This window comes from Eurosta solidaginis, chromosome 4 (assembly GCF_040869045.1).
Source record: "Eurosta solidaginis isolate ZX-2024a chromosome 4, ASM4086904v1, whole genome shotgun sequence".
Lineage (NCBI taxonomy): Eukaryota > Metazoa > Arthropoda > Insecta > Diptera > Tephritidae > Eurosta > Eurosta solidaginis.
Window position 1 is genome coordinate 8,339,928 of NC_090322.1, and position 20,154 is coordinate 8,360,081.

Consider the following 20,154-nt stretch of genomic DNA (forward strand, 5'->3'; position numbering starts at 1 on the left):
ATAACACTTCATGATGCTTTTAAAACTTCGAATATCACTGCAAACAAATTCGATTTATACTCAACTCTCCATTCACTTCCTGTGGCTACAAAATCGATCAAAAGACAAAAGTATTTTTTCTTGAAATAGTGTATTCTTTTAATTTAATTTCTTTCAAACATAAAAACGGTATATTTCAATTTTTAATCAGAACTGATTTAAAAAGCGTTAAAATACAAAATAGAGATAAATTAACGAGATACAATGAATACTTCTGAATTTTGAATTTAGCTGTTCTATTTAAATTTATAATGCGCCTCCGCGAAGACGTAGCACCAAGTGGAGTGTCGATTCCTTCTGTATATTGTAGTCGGACAAAGTGCGACCATCCTCCAGTTGCTTGCCAGCGAAGATTAAACGTTGTTGATCTGGAGGAATACCTTCCTTGTCCTGAATTTTAGCTTTGACGTTCTCAATAGTATCGGACGGCTCGACTTCTAAGGTAATAGTCTTGCCAGTCAAGGTCTTGACGAAGATTTGCATACCACCACGCAAACGCAGGACCAAGTGAAGAGTAGACTCCTTCTGGATGTTATAGTCGGATAAGGTACGCCCGTCTTCCAGCTGTTTACCGGCGAAGATCAAACGTTGTTGGTCTGGAGGAATTCCCTCCTTATCCTGTATTTTAGCCTTAACATTTTCAATGGTGTCAGATGGCTCAACTTCCAAAGTTATGGTTTTGCCTGTCAAAGTTTTGACGAAGATTTGCATACCACCACGCAGACGCAGGACCAAGTGAAGTGTAGACTCCTTTTGAATGTTGTAGTCGGACAAGGTGCGCCCATCTTCCAATTGCTTACCAGCAAAAATCAAACGTTGCTGATCTGGGGGAATTCCCTCTTTATCCTGGATCTTAGCCTTAACGTTTTCGATAGTATCAGACGGCTCAACTTCCAAGGTGATTGTCTTGCCAGTCAAGGTTTTGACGAAGATCTGCATACCACCACGTAGACGTAGGACTAAATGAAGAGTGGACTCCTTTTGGATGTTGTAGTCTGATAACGTACGTCCATCCTCAAGCTGCTTTCCAGCGAAAATTAAACGTTGTTGGTCTGGTGGAATTCCCTCCTTATCCTGGATTTTAGCCTTAACGTTTTCTATAGTATCGGAAGGCTCAACTTCAAGGGTGATGGTTTTACCAGTTAGTGTCTTGACGAAGATTTGCATACCACCACGCAGACGCAGGACCAAGTGAAGTGTAGACTCTTTTTGAATGTTGTAGTCGGACAAGGTGCGTCCATCTTCCAATTGCTTACCAGCAAAAATCAAACGTTGCTGATCTGGGGGAATTCCCTCTTTATCCTGGATCTTAGCCTTAACGTTTTCGATAGTATCAGACGGCTCAACTTCCAAGGTGATTGTCTTGCCAGTCAAGGTTTTGACGAAGATCTGCATACCACCACGTAGACGTAGGACTAAATGAAGAGTGGACTCCTTTTGGATGTTGTAGTCAGACAAAGTGCGCCCGTCTTCAAGTTGTTTACCGGCGAAGATCAAACGTTGTTGGTCTGGGGGAATTCCCTCCTTATCTTGGATCTTAGCCTTGACGTTTTCGATAGTGTCGGATGGCTCGACTTCCAAAGTGATCGTTTTGCCTGTCAAAGTTTTGACGAAGATTTGCATACCACCACGCAGACGCAGAACCAAGTGAAGTGTCGATTCCTTCTGAATGTTATAGTCGGATAAGGTACGACCGTCTTCCAGTTGCTTACCGGCGAAGATCAAACGTTGTTGGTCTGGGGGAATTCCCTCCTTATCCTGGATCTTAGCTTTGACGTTTTCGATAGTGTCAGATGGCTCGACTTCTAGGGTGATGGTTTTACCAGTTAGTGTCTTGACGAAGATTTGCATACCACCACGTAGACGTAAGACCAAGTGGAGAGTAGACTCCTTTTGGATGTTGTAGTCTGATAACGTACGTCCATCCTCAAGCTGCTTTCCGGCGAAAATTAAACGTTGTTGGTCTGGTGGAATTCCCTCCTTATCCTGGATTTTAGCCTTAACGTTTTCGATAGTATCGGAAGGCTCAACTTCAAGGGTGATGGTTTTACCAGTTAGTGTCTTAACGAAGATTTGCATACCACCACGCAGGCGCAGGACCAAGTGAAGTGTAGACTCCTTTTGAATATTGTAATCGCTAAGAGTGCGCCCATCTTCCAATTGTTTACCAGCAAAGATCAAACGTTGCTGATCTGGGGGAATGCCTTCCTTATCTTGAATTTTTGCTTTAACGTTCTCAATAGTATCAGAAGGTTCAACTTCCAATGTGATAGTTTTGCCAGTCAATGTTTTAACAAATATTTGCATACCTCCACGAAGGCGTAATACTAAATGCAATGTAGATTCCTTTTGAATATTATAATCGGATAATGTACGTCCATCCTCTAACTGTTTGCCAGCGAAAATCAAACGTTGTTGATCTGGTGGGATTCCTTCTTTATCTTGAATTTTAGCTTTAACATTTTCAATGGTATCAGAAGGCTCAACCTCCAAAGTGATGGTTTTTCCCGTCAATGTCTTGACGAAAATCTGCATACCACCACGTAGACGAAGAACCAAATGAAGTGTAGACTCCTTCTGGATGTTGTAATCGGATAAGGTGCGTCCGTCTTCCAATTGTTTGCCGGCAAAGATCAATCGTTGCTGATCTGGGGGTATTCCCTCTTTGTCTTGAATCTTGGCTTTTACATTTTCAATAGTATCGGATGGTTCAACCTCCAGAGTGATGGTCTTGCCAGTCAAGGTCTTCACGAAGATTTGCATTTTGAGAAGAGAGCTGTTCAATAAAAATAATAATAAAATATATATCAATTAACTACCTACATCATTTCGATTGTGAAAAAATAAATAAATAAAGGTAACGTTTTACAAGACGACGCACCAACTAATTTTTATCAAAAATTATCAAAGGTGGTATCAAAAGACGCGTCTCAACCTCCGCTTTAAGAATCTGAAAGGGGAATTAAAAAATTTTATTTCTGTCGAAAGTTTTTTTTGCACAGAACACCTTTCTGCGTTGGCGGTCTTCGGCCGCGCTTATAAAAAATTACACTGGGTGGGTACGACATCGGTTTGGGGATCAAAACTAAATGCGCGCAGAACACCTTTCTGCATTAATGTGTGTACAACAAATCTGCCAAAAAAAAACAACCACATGAAAATTTGAACTTATTTTTGCTTATATCTTTTGACAAATAAAAATTTAAATTCTTGCTCTCGGATTCTAAAAACGGAGGTCAAGACGCGTCTTTTGATACCACCTTTGATAATTTTTGATAAAAATTAGGTGGTGCACCGTCTTGTAAAATGTTACCTAAATAAATATTGGAGATGGCTTTGTGTATATACGAGAATGTATGTAGGTGGGGGAACGAAAACGAATCAATCGATTTTTTAAAACCCAAGGCCACTCCCAGGATGTGCTTAGTTGAAAATATTAATATAGGTACTTGGCCCCAAAAACAGTTTTACAACGCGTACTACTACCTTGCTAACAAATCTTGGCTGAAAGTGAAACGGGCAAAGCCAGTGGTTATTTTGCCCGACCTCACAAAAAAACCAAGTCTGCCACATGGCTCCTAACCACCGCCAGTCAAGTGCGTCAGTTTCGAAACTAATCAAAGAACACGTACTTTTCTTATTGGTTATTGAATCCAATACGGCGTTATCCGTAGAACTACGTGTCAATGCAAATAGCGACTCCCAAAATTGCTATAAGCTAATGATATGAATATTAATTCTACGATTAGATGCTTTAAAAAACATATGTATTTGCATTAAAATATTTTTCCAGAAAATTCGCCTACATGACTCATGCCAACTTACAATTTGAATCTTCATGGAAAGAAAAAAGGGTAGTAGTGCAGTTTAGGGGCCCCACCCTAAAGTTGGGCCAAGATGGTCGAGTGAGGTATCAAAAGACGCGTATTAATCTCGAGAACAATAATCCGAAGGCGGAAAAAAAAAATTGTATCTCTGCTCGGAGATATTTGCAGTTGAAGTTGGCGATTTTCATGTGGTTGTTGTACATATCTAAGCTACCTTCACCACCGGAAGGAGTCACAATCGTTTCCTACGCCGATGACTGCACAATAATGGCCACAGGCCCAGGCCCAGAGATCGATGAGCTATGCAATAAAATAAACGGCTATCTCCCTGATCTCTCCAGTTTTTTCGCCTCGCGAAACCTGGCATTGTCACCGACTAAATCTTCCGCGACCTTATTTACAACATGGACGCCCCAAATGTCGACCATATTGAACATCCACGTCGATGGCACTACGCTACCGACTGTCCTACACCCCAAAATCTTGGGTGTGACGTTTGATCAGGATCTACATTTTGGTGCGCATGCAACCGCAATTGTTCCGAGAATTCAGAGCCGTAATAAAATCCTCAAATCCCTTGCTGGCAGTACCTGGGGAAAAGATAAAGAAACGCTCATGACCACATACAAAAAGCAATTAGCCAGCCGATTACGTGCTACGCGTCACCCATATGGTCGCCAAGCCTAAAAGCTACCCACTGGAAGAAACTACAGGCCTGCCAAAATACTGCTCTCAGAATCGCCACGGGCTGTCTTCTTATGTCCCAGAACACCATCTGCATAATGAGGCGAGAATACTCCCCATCAGGGAGAGAAATGAGATGCTGACCAAACAGTTTCTGTTGAATACCCAGAAACCTGGGCATCCCAACAGACATCTGATTGACGAACCAGCACCGCCTAGGGGCCTAAGGAGTCATCTCCGTAAGCATTTTGAGGAAATACGGCACCTGAGAACCCAGCCGTATGAAGCGAAAAAACACAAGCAGGTCCGTGGTGAACTCCATAGACAGGCGTCGGACCTTTATGTCGGGAATTGCCCGGTGAATCCAGTACTGGTAGAAAAATATCCTGAACTCGCGGAAGAGGAACGCATACTCCCTAGGGAAACGCGTGTCACTCTTGCTCAACTTCGTTCTGGATACTGTAACAGGTTAAACTCTTACCTATCCAGAATCAACCCCGACATACAAAATGTATGCCTCGCTTGCAATGTGTCCGCACATTACAACAACCATCTCTTTAATTGTAATGTGGAACCAACGCCTCTAACACCCGTTTCCTTATGGTCCACCCCTGTTGAAACGGCAAGTTTCCTTGGACTCCCGTTAGAGCATATTGATGACAATTTGTGATCGGTCGCGGCTATTAGGTGGGACGAGCATTGCTACAACATGTGGTTGTTTGTACCCACAAAAAAAAAAAAAAATTGTCCATCACCGTGGCGGTAGCCACGGTTATACCACACACCCGGACTTGGCATGGCGTAGCTCAGGGTTATTTTTTATAAGCGCGGCCGAAGGCCGCCAACGCAGAAAGGTGTTCTGCGCAAAAATACTATGGATCCCACCCCCGGTTTCGGAAGTACCCGCGGGTCTTTTTCGGTTTTTCGTTAATATATTTTGAACGGGTAAAAAAAAGTTAAGGTAATAGTCTAGTTGAGGGGTCGACTGCTAATACGCTACCAAAAATATTGAGAGGTGTCAAACGACGCGTCTTGACACCAGTATTAATAATCCGAAGGCGGAAATTAAAAATTTTAACGCGTTCAAAAGATATTAACGAAAAACCGAAAAAAGACCTCAGGTACCTCCGAAACCGGGGGTCGGATCCATAGTATTTTTGCGCAGAACACCTTTCTGCGTTGGCAGCCTTCGGCCGCGCTTATAAAAAATCAACTGCAAGTATCTCCGGACAGAGATAAAATTTTTCTTTTCCGCCTTCGGATTATTGTTCTCGAGATTAATACGCGTCTTTTGACACCGCACTCGATATTTTTGGTAGCGTATTAGCAGTCGACCCCTCAACTAGACTATTACCAAAGTTAACTTCCGCTTTCAGATTCTTGATCTAGACGTGAATACGCGTCTTTTGATGCCTCACTCAAAAAAAAAAGGCCTAATTTTAAGGTGGGGCCCCTAAACTGCACAATTACCGAAAAAAGTTCTCAACTGAATATATCTCAACGTTATTTCATGTAAAAAAAAAATTGCAATTCATAATATAATTTCACTATTGCAACATGGAAAAACTACACGTACTAGTTGGAAGTCAGATGACGCCATCTTAATTTACTTCGTTAAAAAATCGATTTCACAATTGCAGCGCAGGTTACGAATTTATAAGATTGTACGAATGTGTGTATGTACTCAAATAGCTACGAGTTGGCCACTTTTATCAACCCCACGAAGATTTTCTTCCACTACATAAAATTTTTTCTGCTGAAATCTAAAAATTTATTTAAAAAAAAAAAAAAATCAATTTTACTCACCTTAACCTTTTATTTCACACAGAAACTAGATTCGATTTTAAAATATGGGTTCTTCTTTTCAGTCCTTCAATTCACGTTTAATTATTTTCTCAGATATTTCTATATATATATTTCAAAGCCAACTAATTTTCACAGAAAATTATCACAATTAACAAGCGCTGGTAAACCTTAGTGTTTTTTTCACAAATGTCAAATAACGTTTAGGCAGACACAGAATTTTCTGTCCTATTTATACCATTCCCTGAATTGGAAGAAAAATTATAAAATTTCCCTTATATGCCTGGAATATGTGCCCATTCCTTGTTATATACATCCCATTTAGCATATGCTGTCTCTTTCGTGTTTTTGTAATTCGTTTTTACTTAAAAAGCAATTCACGCACCACTACATTAAATTTTCATCAAATTGATATTTCTTTCAAATGTTCGGCTTATGGTTTCCTCGTGGTTTATGAAATTCAGTTGAATTCTACATGAATTAAATGTTTTTAAGTAACATTAAGCTACTGCGTATATGGTGAAAAAATATGCTCATCCATTTTTTGTCTTTTTCAATAAGTTGGGACATTTCAGTCTTCGGTGTTGGTAAGCGGAATATCAAATTGCATAAAAATTTTAAGATTATAGCGGGTATTCACACTGAACGGCGGCTGTAACATTCCAATTGAATGCGTATATGACTTTTGTTTTCGTGTATTTTTTCAATTTTTTGTCGCACTCCCTCCTAATACGGCTTCAGTACTGGTGTAAGTATGTTTTATAAGCTTTTATTTAGTTTCACTTGGCTGTTGTTTGTAATCAAATCTTGCAAGTTAAATTTGATACACTTCCCATAGTACAGGTTTACAAGTATGATATGTATGAGAAGGAAGCAATTCCTTTCCTTTTCTAACACATTGCATTTTGACACTTCGGTCAGTGTCAAACTATTGTGGAACTCAGTGGAACCTGCGTGGAACATGCGTTTGACACTGAACGAAGTGTCAAAAATACCGGGGTTGCTGTCGTTGGAAGCGACGCAGGTAAACAAAAAAAGGAGCGGAATATCAGATATGGGTTGCTGTGATGGTTAATTTTTTTAACGAATTTAGTATGAAAATGTATGGCACCTCTATGGGTCCTACAGAAAATTATACAAAAGTTTTGAATTGGGATATCTGAGGACGCGTAGTTATTCCAGTATTAAGAATACAAACACGGGTGCCAAGTTTTTCTACCCGTTCAAAAGTTCTCCGCGAAAAACAGTTTGAAACCGAGGTTGACTGCAATAACCCGTCCAAAAATGTGGAAAGATCACTAGTCCAAAGGCGAAAAAGTATTCGAATTATTGGAAGCGAGGCAAAAAGGCGTCTATTAATACCTCCCCCGACGGTTTTGGTCGTGTTTTAGCAGTCGTCCCCGGTAATAAAGTATCACAATTTGTTAATTAAAATTGTCCAAAACATATGGATTTTAAAGAGGGGTGTAATTAAGTGCTCGTTTGAAAGTAAATAAGGGCATTTCCTTGTAATTTTACGATAAAAATTTTACGCAGTATTCGTTAGCAGCTACTACACTTTTCTTGGACCTAAGAAGTACAACAGTGCCAAATAGCATCCACAAAAAAACGAACAAGAACAAGCATTTTATCAGGTGAGCGTGGCTGTTTATGTGCGTGCTGCTACATATCCTACTTGTAGACCTGTACTATGACACTTCCCTGTGTCCGATTGAGCTGAAATTTTGCACATGTAGAACTCCGATGACAATGCAATATTAAGCTGCGGACATTGGTGCTTTATCGGTAATCGCACATTTATTTATTTATTTATTTAAAATACACATATAAGACATAGTCTTTTACAGTGCCATATTTGTTATTATTCTTATTACTAGTACAATGTAAGTTTAAGAGCTAGAAACAAAAATAGAAGTAACATTCAAACCATACAGCATATGTTCCATGGAGGTAAGTAAAAAAGAAAAAGTAAAACACATAAGAATGTTCAAGAACAAAGGGTGCGATGTACAGCTAATTTGAAGCGCTTAGGATTTGATTCTAACTTTACTTTATTGGGCAAAGCATTCCACAACTGCACAGCCCTAACGAAAAACATTCTCGATGTTACTGAATACTTAAAATGCGGTACAATTAGATTGCAAGTACGGGATGATTGTGTGAAAGTAAGTTTTACAAAAAGGCATTCCGGCGTACGAGAAAAGATAATCTTATGTATAAATATTAGTAAATCGTATCGGTAAACTTAAAACAGCTGATTCGCCCAACCTTATGGGAATCAATGCAATCGATTATTGGTGCCACTAAGGTCGTAACTGTATCGAAGCCAACCAATTGGTTTTTGGTTTACCGTCGTAACGATAAACAGCTGATTACGTTAGGGATACGACAACAGCGATACGACATACGGCACCAATGACTCCCGCTTTAAGCTGCAGACATTGGTGCTTTATCGGTAACCTTATAACAGCTGATTCGACCAACCTTATGAAAATCAATGCAATCGATTATTGGTGCCGCCAAGGTCGTAACCGTATCGTAGCCAACCAATTGTTTTTTGGTTTACCGTCGTAACGATAAACAGCTGTTTACGTTAGGGATACGACTACAGCGATACGACTAACGGCACCAATGACTCCAGCTTTACTTTGCGAGAATTCGATAAATTAATCGATAACAGAGTTATCGGTAAAGATTTGTGCTCACCTTGGCATAAAAGCCTAAGTCCTCAAGAACGCAGGTAACTTCGCTTAGGTTGTGTATACCACGAACGTAGAAGTTAGGCTGTTATCGCTAAATGGTGCATACTTTTCTGCGTACTTGATTTTGGTTTACATATTTTTGGCGATAATAAAAGCCTAAGACCTCAAGAACGCAGGTAACTTCGCTTTGTTTGTGTATACAACAAACGTAGAAGTTAGGCTGTTATCGCACTTGATTATGTTTTACAGATTTTTGGCGATGGAATTTTAGCTAAGCGAAAGTTGGAATTTTAATTTAAAACAGAGCAGAGATCTGCAATGAGTAGTTGTAAGCTGAACGCGACATAGGCAAAGTCACAAATAAAAATTTGATTTTAAGTTAGTTAACACTGTTTGACACAATTTTATATGTGCTCTCTGTCAAAAATGCTTCAACTAACTTAGTTACATTTTATTTCGATTATGAATATGCCCCAATATATTCGGATCATGATATAAATAAAATTAAAAAAAAAATTTTAAAATAAGCTTTTATAATTGGTTAATAAAATTAACTAAAAAGTAAAAAATAAAATCAAAGAAAGAAACTTTTTTAAATAAGCTAAAAAAATTAAAAATAAAATTAAAGGAAAAACAAGTTTTTTTAAAATAAGCTTTTATTATTGGTTAATAAAATTAGCCAAAAAGTAAAAAATAAATTGACTGTGAAGAAATATAACACTTTATAAGTTCATTGTAACCTTTAAGGATTATTAGGCTTCTTCGTCTGCGACAAAAAATTCCTTATTGTGCATAATTATATATTTTTAACATTAAAACTTACACCTAAATTATTAAATCTTACAGTTTATATCACACTAATAGTTTTAATGATGCAAATGGTGATTCCACCATGGATACAAATATTACAAGGTAAAACCGGTGAGAGCCGAAATGATGTTTAAAAAAATATTAAAATTCTCACTGCTCTCACATTTTTATTTTTTTATTTTGGTGTTGTTTTCATAACAAAAATATAACAAATTGTAATATATTTGGTAATTCTATACGACAGCATGACACCCTTAATACACGTCCAAAAATATAAATAGGGGTATCCAAAGACGCGGTTTGGATCCAGGATCGCGAATCCGAAAGCGGAGATTAAAAATTTTGGGTCTGTCAAGAGATATTTGTAAAAGAAATTTTGAAAATTTTCATGTGGTTGTAGTAATATTGATGATTTTGTGGAACTCACAAAAAGAAAATGTGAACATAAGTGTTTTCCGCGGATATAGTTTTGGTCTCCAAACCGGTGTTGGACCCACCCATGGTAATTTTTTATAAGCACGACCAAAGGCCGCCAATGCAGAAAGGTGTTCTGCGCAAAAATACTATGGATCCCACCCTCGGTTTCGGAGCACTCCGGGGTAATTTTTCGGTTTTTCGTTAATATCTTTTGAAAGATCTAAAATTTTTATTTTCCGCCTTCGGATTATTGTTGTCGAGGTCAATACGAGTCTTTTGACACCTCTCTCGGTATTTATGGACGCGTATTACCAGTGTCGTATGGAATTACAATATATTTCGCGTTCCAAACCGAATTTTTTATTGGTGGAAATAACTTTTTTTTTTGTGGAAAAGAAATCGCAATGGTCAACCGCATTCCAAAATTTTCAATTCAGAATTGTTTTGTGATTTCCCGCAAAAAGAAGCATCGGACAAGGATCCTCTTCTGAGGAATTTTCTGCAACAGATTCTTGTTCCAAGGTGTACGTAAGAGATACGTACCTACTAAAAATAACAATTTGGTGTAATATATATCCGAGGAGATTAAGGCGTAGCTTTCCATGGAATTTGAAGGCTACGTATCGTGTATTCATTTTCTACGAACTGGCTTATCTAAATACATGTTTTATCCTGCTAAGGCGGACGAACTTTTGGTGCCAAAGTAATGCCGAGGAATCGATACAATTTATACAAATTATCTTAAATATTTTTGATGGGTAGGCCAACACTAGCTCTACACCACTGCGGCAGACTTTGGCCGTTCAGCCGGTAAATTCAGCCTCCACGAACTATCATACTCCAACTGAACGATGCTGTTTAGCTAAGCTGCGAAGAGCTACAGCGCTTTTGCTGGCGTGGACAAGTTATGGGAAGATCTCCACTGAGTTCGGAGAAGCAGGTTGAGGAAGACTTTGATCTATCTTGGTGCCCCTTGTTGGCGTCACTTATCGTGAAACAGGGTTAGCTGGAGTGACTTGTTACGCAACGACCAGCATCTCCTAAACGGTTAAGCGCCAATTAACAAATTTATCTTCCAACCGCGAGAAAAAGGGCCAAAAGAAATCTAACAATACCTCCAAGATCATTTTTTCTGCAGTAGCGAGGAGAACTTGAGAAGTTTGTTAAAAACGTACCAACCAAGTGAAGAAGGATGCATGAAAAATGAATAGGGGTGGTCTCCAACATTCGCTTCTTAATTAGAAGAGGTTAAGAAATAGAACGTTTGCAAAAATAGAACGTCTTGAAGCATCCACTATATTGGCAACTCATTTCATTGGCATATACATAAAAACGGATTTCAAAATTTTTCGAAATATTTTTTCACTTATTTCATAAGCATTTTTATTTTTTTGGCATTAAAAAAGTGAAAAATGTCATACCAACAATTTTTTTTGTGTTTTCTTTGGTTTGGCATTTCCACAACTTTCCACCATTATGGCCGCCAAGAAGAGTAAATGGTTTTACCTGGTAATATTTTTATCATGGTTTTTCCTGTAGTATTTTTTAACAATCAAAAATACCTTTTTTTTGAAGAATTTGTGCATAAATACAAAACGAAAATCAGCGTGCTGGGAAGTTATTTAAGCCAAAAAGGAATCCACAATTTTCCCGCATTATTTTCTTTTATTTGATTGTGAAAAATTTTGACGAAAAATAAAGTTTTCAAAATGAACAAAAACATGTCTCGCTCATTTCCTTTGTGTGTAATATTGGTCTCGCCTTTGCATATGAGCTCTTGTTATTGTAATTTACTCTTCCGATAAAGTTTCGTCAGCTTTTCAAGATTCGAGCAATGCGTTGCGACAATGTGAAACGTATTACCAAAATGTCACACAGAACAAAACTTGGAAATCAAAATAGCGAGAAGTTGTTTATAGCAGAAATAGCCTCAGAGTATTTGTCAAACAGCTGCCGAGAGATGACCTCATTTAGAAAACACTTTTCTTAAGTTTTCCGAGGGTTGGTTTTTCCGGAACTTTAACCCAAAACCCGTTAGTCTCGGAAAATAAGTGACTACGTCTGTTTATGCATGTCTGTAAAATATTGAAATGGGCATGAAAATTTTCGACGGTTTTTTCGTGACAGTTATTTTATGAGCGTAATGCAATATACTACGGTACTCTGCTCAGGAAATCGATACTCAAGGTAGTACTTATAAAAAAAAAATATTCTGTTCTTGAGTAAGGTACTTGAATATGCACTGCTGTTGTTGTAGCGACAAAGGCACTCCTCAAAAGTCTAGTGCATCGGTATCGGTATCGGTGAATTTTCTGCGGTATCGGAAGCTGAGGTCTTTACATGCATGTCTAAAATTAAGACCATGACAACTGGAGTTGACGATATCCCAATTAAATTTGTGAATACTATTCTGCCTTTTATAATAGGGACAATAACTCATATAATAAATCATGCAATTACTACCTCGAACTTTCCTGATAAATGGAAAGGAGCCAAGGTTCGACCTCTTGCTAAAAATAAAAATAATACAGCAAGCACCCCCAGTGATTATAGACCTATAAGTATTTTACCTGTTCTGTCCAAAGCGTTTGAAACTTTATTGATTCAACATAGCTTGTTATCGCCAAATCAATCTGGCTTTAGAGCTGGGCACATCTGTTCAACTACCTTAATAAAATCCTCGATGACATACGCGTGCCTTTTGACCGAGGGCAGCTTACTCTCCTATGTCTACTTGACTTTCCAAAGGCTTTCGACTCAGTGAATCATTTGCTGTATGCCAAAAGTTACGAAAACACTTTGGTTTCGGTAATAGTGCTTGTAAGTTGATGGAAAGTTATTTATCAGTAGATTTCAGGGCGCTGATTTATCAGAGCCAAAAGAAATAATGTCTGTCGTTCCCCAGGGGTCAATACTTGGTCCTTTGTTATTTAGCCTTTTTGTAAATGATGTTTTTAATATATGCAAATTTGTAAATATGCACGCATATGTTGATGATATTCAGTTGTATCTATCTAGCGGATTTAGTATGTTCGTGATTTATGTCTGCAAATAAATACTGACTTGTCGTCTATATTATGTTGGTCGAAGGATAATGGTCTATGTCTTAACGTCTCAAAATCGTACTTGTTGCCTATTGCAAAGAAAGATATTTCGAGGCTTGTATTACCTGGTATATTCATAGGTAACTCTATCGTGGAGTCAGTAAATGAAGTAAAAAACCTTGGTGTTGTAATAAATTCTAGTCTGTCCTGCATTGATCACATTATTGCTGTTGTGGGTAAGGTCTATGGCACTCTGCGTAATTTGAGACAATCAGCGTTCTACACTCCTCTTGATACTCGTAGAAAACTCGCCTTACAGCTTATTATGCCAATCATAACATACTCGGAGTTGGTATACAATAATCTTGATTCAGTATTCGCTCATAAAATGGAGATGGCATTCAATTACATTACTCGTGATGAGTATGGGTTGCGCAAATTCGACCACATATCTCCCTGGAGGTCACGACTCTTAGGTTGTAACCTTCTTGAGTATCAAAGGGCTAGGAGTTGGATGTTTCTCTTTCGCCTACTTTCTTCAAAGTCGCCTCCGTATTTGTATGAAAAACTTGTATTCAATAGGTCAACTCGTTCATGCACTCTAATGCTGCCCCGCTTTAACCATATGGCCTCTACTCGGCTGTTTTTCGTCAACACCATATATGTAATACTCCTATATTGCTACAAACGGCTAGGTACATTTCCAAACATCAGAGTGCCGATATATTGCTGTTTAAACCTTTTGTTTTTGTATTCAGTAAGCGAATGTACCTAAATAAAATTTTTTTCTTGTCATATGCTGCTACAATCACACAAATTTTATAGACTGTCTTGCTTTGATTTCGAATTCAAAACACATTGCGAGCATTTTCCATTAGCAATATAGGAGTATTACATATATGGTCAACACCATACATACGTCTCTGGAATTCAATTCCCACTTCAGTAAGAAACTCTTTAAACCAAAACCACTATAGGCAAATTCGTAAAAGTTTTTTTACAATCATAATATTTAAACCTAACACCAAATGGTCTGAAACCTTAACTCACTATTTGCTGTATAACCCCGACCCTTCTTTCCCTTTTTCTTTTCTATTTAAGTTATATGTTCCGTTAAAATGTTTAGCTTTGTCATAAATTAAAACATATAATTCACATAAATTGTTGTAATTCCCATAAATTGTTGCTCCATTTGTTGTACGATAAAAGACTCTGTCTTAATGTACTAATAATGATTGTTAAATAAATGATAAAATGATTAATAGAAGCAACATTTTTTTTTTTAACCTTCGGTACATGGATAATCAGAAGCAACGCGTATTTGGATGCCTCTCCTGACGTTTTTGGACGTTTATTATAAGGCGACCTCTAATATTACCCATAAATACATAAACAAATAACCATTGTGGACAAAACAACTATGGCTACTTTTTTGCGTTTTGACAGAATGTTTAATTTGGCGGCACAGACAGCCGGCTATCTTCAGCGGGTGATAGAAAGAGATGCAGGATAGTTACTTTAAAAGTGAGGTGATCGATTCTATTTGTAATTTTGAAATCTTTGCCAAAGATATCACACTTGTCTTATCCACAATGCAAATAACAGGAGCCCTACGTATTGCCCAAAGACACTGGAACAAACCAAGTGGGAAATAAATTTAAGTAATTTTTTAAAGCTTTACAACACTTTCCGTAATTATTCCCTGGGACAATAAAATTTCCCAAGATGAAATCATCAATGCCACTGGAAAGAGCAAAATTGTTGTAAAAATTCATATACATGATGGATGAGTGGCTAGTATGCTTATATAAATACAAATATGATTGTTCTGGACTTTTCCAGAAGAGTGGAAAGTCATTTGTGTATATAAACCGATAGATATATGTACATACATATATAAGTAAGTTCATATGAAGACGGACAAAGAATAAACATATTTACACAGGTATGTACATACGTAAGCAGTATATGATGAAATATGTGCGTACACATATGTAAAATTTATGTTCATGGAAATATTCATACATATATATATATATGTATGTACATATGTAAAAAGTCTCCATATGCCAGCAGGAACTTCCTAATTAAATACAGAATCTAACGCAATGGTTATGTGGAAGCTCACGCTTCACTCCACCCCTAGTTTTCTAGCCAGTTATCTAAGTATATACTTAGATATGTATGTATGTATTTATGTAATTTTTCTTTACTTGTTAAATTGCCTTTGGGGTTGTAATTATAACGTTGCAATTGCATTTGGATAGCAAATTTTGGTCAAATTTTATAAATTTCTTTTTATTAACAAATAAAAAATTAGACGTAAAATAAATTGAAATGTTTTAAAAAATATACAACATTTTTATGCGCTCAAATATTTTGATTGGTTTTTGAAATGTTAGAAGGGAAAGGAGAATGAGTATTGAGCAGATGGGCATCTTTTTGATTAGACTCTGTTTTATTATGGGAGTGTGCATGGCGGAATATCAAATCAAATAAAAAATTGTTTATAATCAGCTGTCCCGTTGTTGTTGTTGTAGCAGTGCTTCGCCCCATCCAATAGGTGCGACCGATCACAAATTGTCATCAATATCCTCTAACGGGAGTACAAGGAAACCTGCTGTTGCAACAGGGGTGGACCATACTGAGAGGGGATTTAGAGGCGTTGGTTCCACATTACAATTAAAGAGATGGTTGGTGTCATGTGGAGACACATTGTAAGCGGGCATAAATATTGTATGCCGGGGTTGATTCTGGATAGGTAAGAGTTTAACCTGTTACAGTACCCAGGTCGAAGTTGAGCTAGAGTGACTCGCGTTTCCCTCGGGAGTATGCGTTCCTCTTCCGCTAGTTTTGGGTACTGTTCTCTGAGTACTGGATTCACCGGGAAATTCCTGGCATAAAGGTCCGATGCCTGTTTGTGGAGTTCGCTGAGGACCTGCTTGTGTTTTTTGGCTTTATACGGCTGAGTTCTCAGGTGCCGTATTTCCTCATAATGCTTACGGATATTCCCGCGGTAGGTATGCCTGTAGTAAGAGGCGACCAAAATACCAGATTCAAGGGGTTGTGTAGCGCAACCCTTCAGGTTGCCAGCACAATATATAGCTTCTCCAAACCCAATTGTCAACCTCACCTATCCGCGGCGAATCCTGTTTCACTAACAGACGAGGCTCTGGCGACCCCAAGCTCCTCATGGAACTTTGGGGTGGGGAGGGAGGGGATGGCCTGAATGGCATAAATCGTTCCCGAATTGGTCGGGCTAGCACCTTAATGGTGCTGTGGTACCGGAGCGTACCGGATCTGTATCCGGCAAAGGACCATTACATCGATAACACTCCCCAAAGCCTTCGGGGAGCAACCTTATCGCTAAAACAACAACAACAACTCCTTAAGCACCTGGGCGGTGTTGGCCCATCAATCAGATGTCTATTGGGATGCCCAGGTTTCTGGGTATTCTACAGAAACAGTTTGATCAGCATTTAATTTCTGTACCTAATGGGGGAGTACTCTCGCCTCATTGTTTAGGTGGTGTTCTGGGGACATAAGAAGACAGCCCGTAGCGGTTCTGAGAGGGGTGTTTTGGCATGCCTATATTTTCTTCCAGTGAGTAACCTTTAGGCTTGTCGACCATAGCATACAATCGACAATCAAAAAATACGGAAAGGACAGTTGAATTAAAGCACTCGAAACGGACGGACGCGTTTAACATGCGCATGGCTACTTAGCCTTGAATCTAACTATTGTTTAATAACCAAAGGTGTATAAAATATTGAACATTTGTGTAAAACTAAAATCTAAGCAACAATTACAACTATAACTATTTTAAAAACTAAACTTAATCTACAACCATGTGTAAAAACTAAACCTAATTAACAATTAATAAACATTCTTAATAAACACAATAAATATTGAACTACAAATATGTGTTTAATTTTTTCCAAAACAAATTGAAATAGGTCTTTGTTAAAGCAAATATTTGTATTCTCGTTATATCCAACAAGGATTTTCGCTGTGCAGCGCTACTGAAGACTTTTGAGAAATGTTTTTGTTATTCCTGCATCAAGAATACCAAAACTGTCGTATTACACCTTATTTATGTAAAAACTTCGCTAAAACAATGGATTTCTAAATATAACAATCAGATCTCTAAGATAAGAGAGATGTTACAGTTATGGATTGTAATTTAGAATATATGAATCCGGCTCAATCGGATCAGCATCTTCTCGTTCTAGGCAGAATATCGTATCCCCGAAGCTATTATATCCCCTGACATATTTTAGTAAATAATAACTTGATAACATCAGTAATACATCGTGAATTCAATTGTCAAGAGCTTTTGGGGGATCTTCTGATCAAATTTGTATGATAATGAGCGGAACAACTATGAAGCATTGATGGCCGGACGCACCCGTGGAATACCCTGAAGGGGTAAAGATTCAGAGCTTTATTAACGGCATACGGGACGTCGAAACGAAGCGAGCCACATACGCGAACCCAAGGCCAACATTTGCAGAAACGGTATCCCATGCACTGACTCAGGAAACAGCGTCACTTTTGAATAAGCCCGCATACAAAGCTCATCGCGTGGAAGTGGAAAGGCCAGATTGGGTAGACACAATTTTGAAAGCACTGAAGGGATTACAACAAAACAATGCCGGAGTTATGAAGTGCTTCAAGTGCGGTAACCCAAGTCACATTGCACGTCATTGCAGCACCGGTCATGGTAGTTCCAACTTGGCTGGTCATAAACGCAAAGCTGGAGGAGATAAACAAGAGCGAGTCAAATGTAAAGATCGAGAACTTGCCCCAGCTATTGAATGTCGTGTGATACCTATCTCGCAAACTGGAAGGAAATGGAGCAGTCGTACCGTTAAAGGAAATGTGGATGGCAAGAAGCGTGTACTGACTGTAGATATGGGCGCATCTCATTCCTTGATCCGATCTGATTTGGTCAACAGGAAAGTAAAGCCATTACCTGGAGCAAGATTGCGTACGATTACTGGCGAGTATAACCAGGTCCAGGGATAAGTGGTATGTGAAGTCTTAATTGGGAGTGGATTTCTTAGTTGACTGTGACATCAGGATCGATATGCAGAGAAGGATTATGCAGTATAAGAACCAGGATATACCACTTAACTTCAAGTTGGAGAAAGGGTTCAATAGTAATCGAGTAATGGTGGAAAAGACTCGACAAAGGCCACGAAAGTCACAAGAAAAGGTTGATGGATCGAATGGGCCAAATAAACCCGAATTAAAAGTACCTGCGAGAAAAAGACCGGCAGTGACAAACCCTAATGGACGCACTAAAACGACTGAAAGAATTTTTCAGAAAAAATGCAAGGGTGAAACGTCAAGACGATACTGATGATGCAAAGTTAATCCGTCAAGATCAAGCTCTGCAAAGTAGTTCTTCATTGGCCAAGCAACAGAGTGCGAGGGAACGATCCAGGATAATGAGTAGTAAGATGAAACACAGGTACGACAAGGAAAATAATTCGGAAGGTTTCCGGGAGGGAGATTTGGTACTGTTATACAATCCTCACCGGCGGAAAGGTGTTCCATCCAAATATCGGTGCAGTTGAGAAGGCCCGTACAGAGTTGTAAAGACGATCAGTGATGTCATCTACCGCATACAAGCAATTGGGAAATCACGAAATAGAAGAGTGGTACATTTGGCGATGCTAGCAGCGTTTAGATCGAGAGATTTATCTGATCGGGACGATCAGACTTAGGTGGAGGGCAGTGTTACGAATATTAGCAAAACTAAGGGGTGCTGCTATCTCTAAGCCGATGCTAAGCAGTGACGCGAATTCACATCAATAATTCATATGAATTCATGAAATAGTTTTTAACTGTGAACAGCTCCAGGAACACGTTTCATCTAGTAATACTGATATTTCAAATGACATCACGGCAAAGACGGAGGGGCTAGAGAAAGCCTATCAGAGTAAAGCAAACGAGCTGCTCCTAAAGTACGCGAACATATTTGACCAGGATGGTTCCATACCAGGCCGCACCAATGTTGTGAAACATCAAATTGACACTAGAGACGCGAGGCCGATACGTCAAGCACCTCGTAGTGTTCCACTGGCGAAGCGGGAAGTTGTGAGTCCAATCGTACAAGAAATGAGCGACAGCGGTATCATCGAACCATCAGCTAGTCCATGGAGCTGACCGGTGGTACTTGTGAAGAAGAAGGATGGGAAAATGAGGTTTTGCGTGGACTACCGCAAGTTGAACGACGTCATGAAAAAGGATAGCTACCCACTGCCAAGAATTGACACTCTGGACTCGCTCTGTGGTACGAAATGGTTTTCCACACTGGACTTGAAAAGTGGCTACTGGCAAGTGGAGGTGAAGGAGACAAAGAGAAAACAGCCTTCAGCGTCGGAGATGGTCTTTGGCAATTTACAGTAATGCCTTTTTGACTTTGTAATGCACCAGCTACTTTTGAGAGACTCATGGTTCAGGTATTGAAAGGACTACATTGGAAAACATGCTTGGTGTCCCTGGACGACATCATCATATTGGGCAAGAACTTTGATGAACATCTTAAAAACTTGGAGGAAGTTTTCCAGAGAATAGCTGGCGCTGGTCTGAAATTAAGTCCCAAAAAGTGTGCGCTGTTTAAAAAGGAAGTAAATTATTTGGGTCACAAGGTAACGACAGAGGGCATCTGCACTGCGAACGAAAATATAGAGGCTGTAAAGGATTGGCCAAGACCACAGAACCTACATGAATTGAGAAGTTTCCTTGGGCTGTCCACATATTACCGCCGATTTGGACCAAATTTTGCCAGCGTAGCCCATAGCCTCCACGAGCTTCCAA

At 38.9% G+C, this 20,154-nt stretch overlaps 2 protein-coding genes across 2 annotated transcripts in view; one reads left to right on the forward strand and one right to left on the reverse strand.

Annotated features, from left to right (window-relative positions):
- Positions 1–113: 113 nt before the first annotated feature.
- Positions 114–6,565, reverse strand: LOC137248945 (polyubiquitin-C). The gene is made up of 2 exons (XM_067779946.1): positions 6,357–6,565; positions 114–2,815 (listed from the first exon to the last, which is right to left on the reverse strand). The coding sequence occupies exon 2, from the start codon at positions 2,800–2,802 to the stop codon at positions 286–288; it is 2,517 nt and encodes an 838-aa protein (XP_067636047.1). The 5' UTR covers positions 2,803–2,815; positions 6,357–6,565; the 3' UTR covers positions 114–285.
- An 8,322-nt stretch (positions 6,566–14,887) lies between these two features.
- Positions 14,888–20,154, forward strand: part of LOC137248951 (gamma-tubulin complex component 6-like) — an 83,953-nt gene continuing 78,686 nt past the window's right edge. Inside the window, exon 1 of the mRNA XM_067779953.1 lies at positions 14,888–15,271. The gene's annotated coding sequence lies outside the window, so the exon portion shown is untranslated. The remainder of the gene's footprint in view (positions 15,272–20,154) is intronic.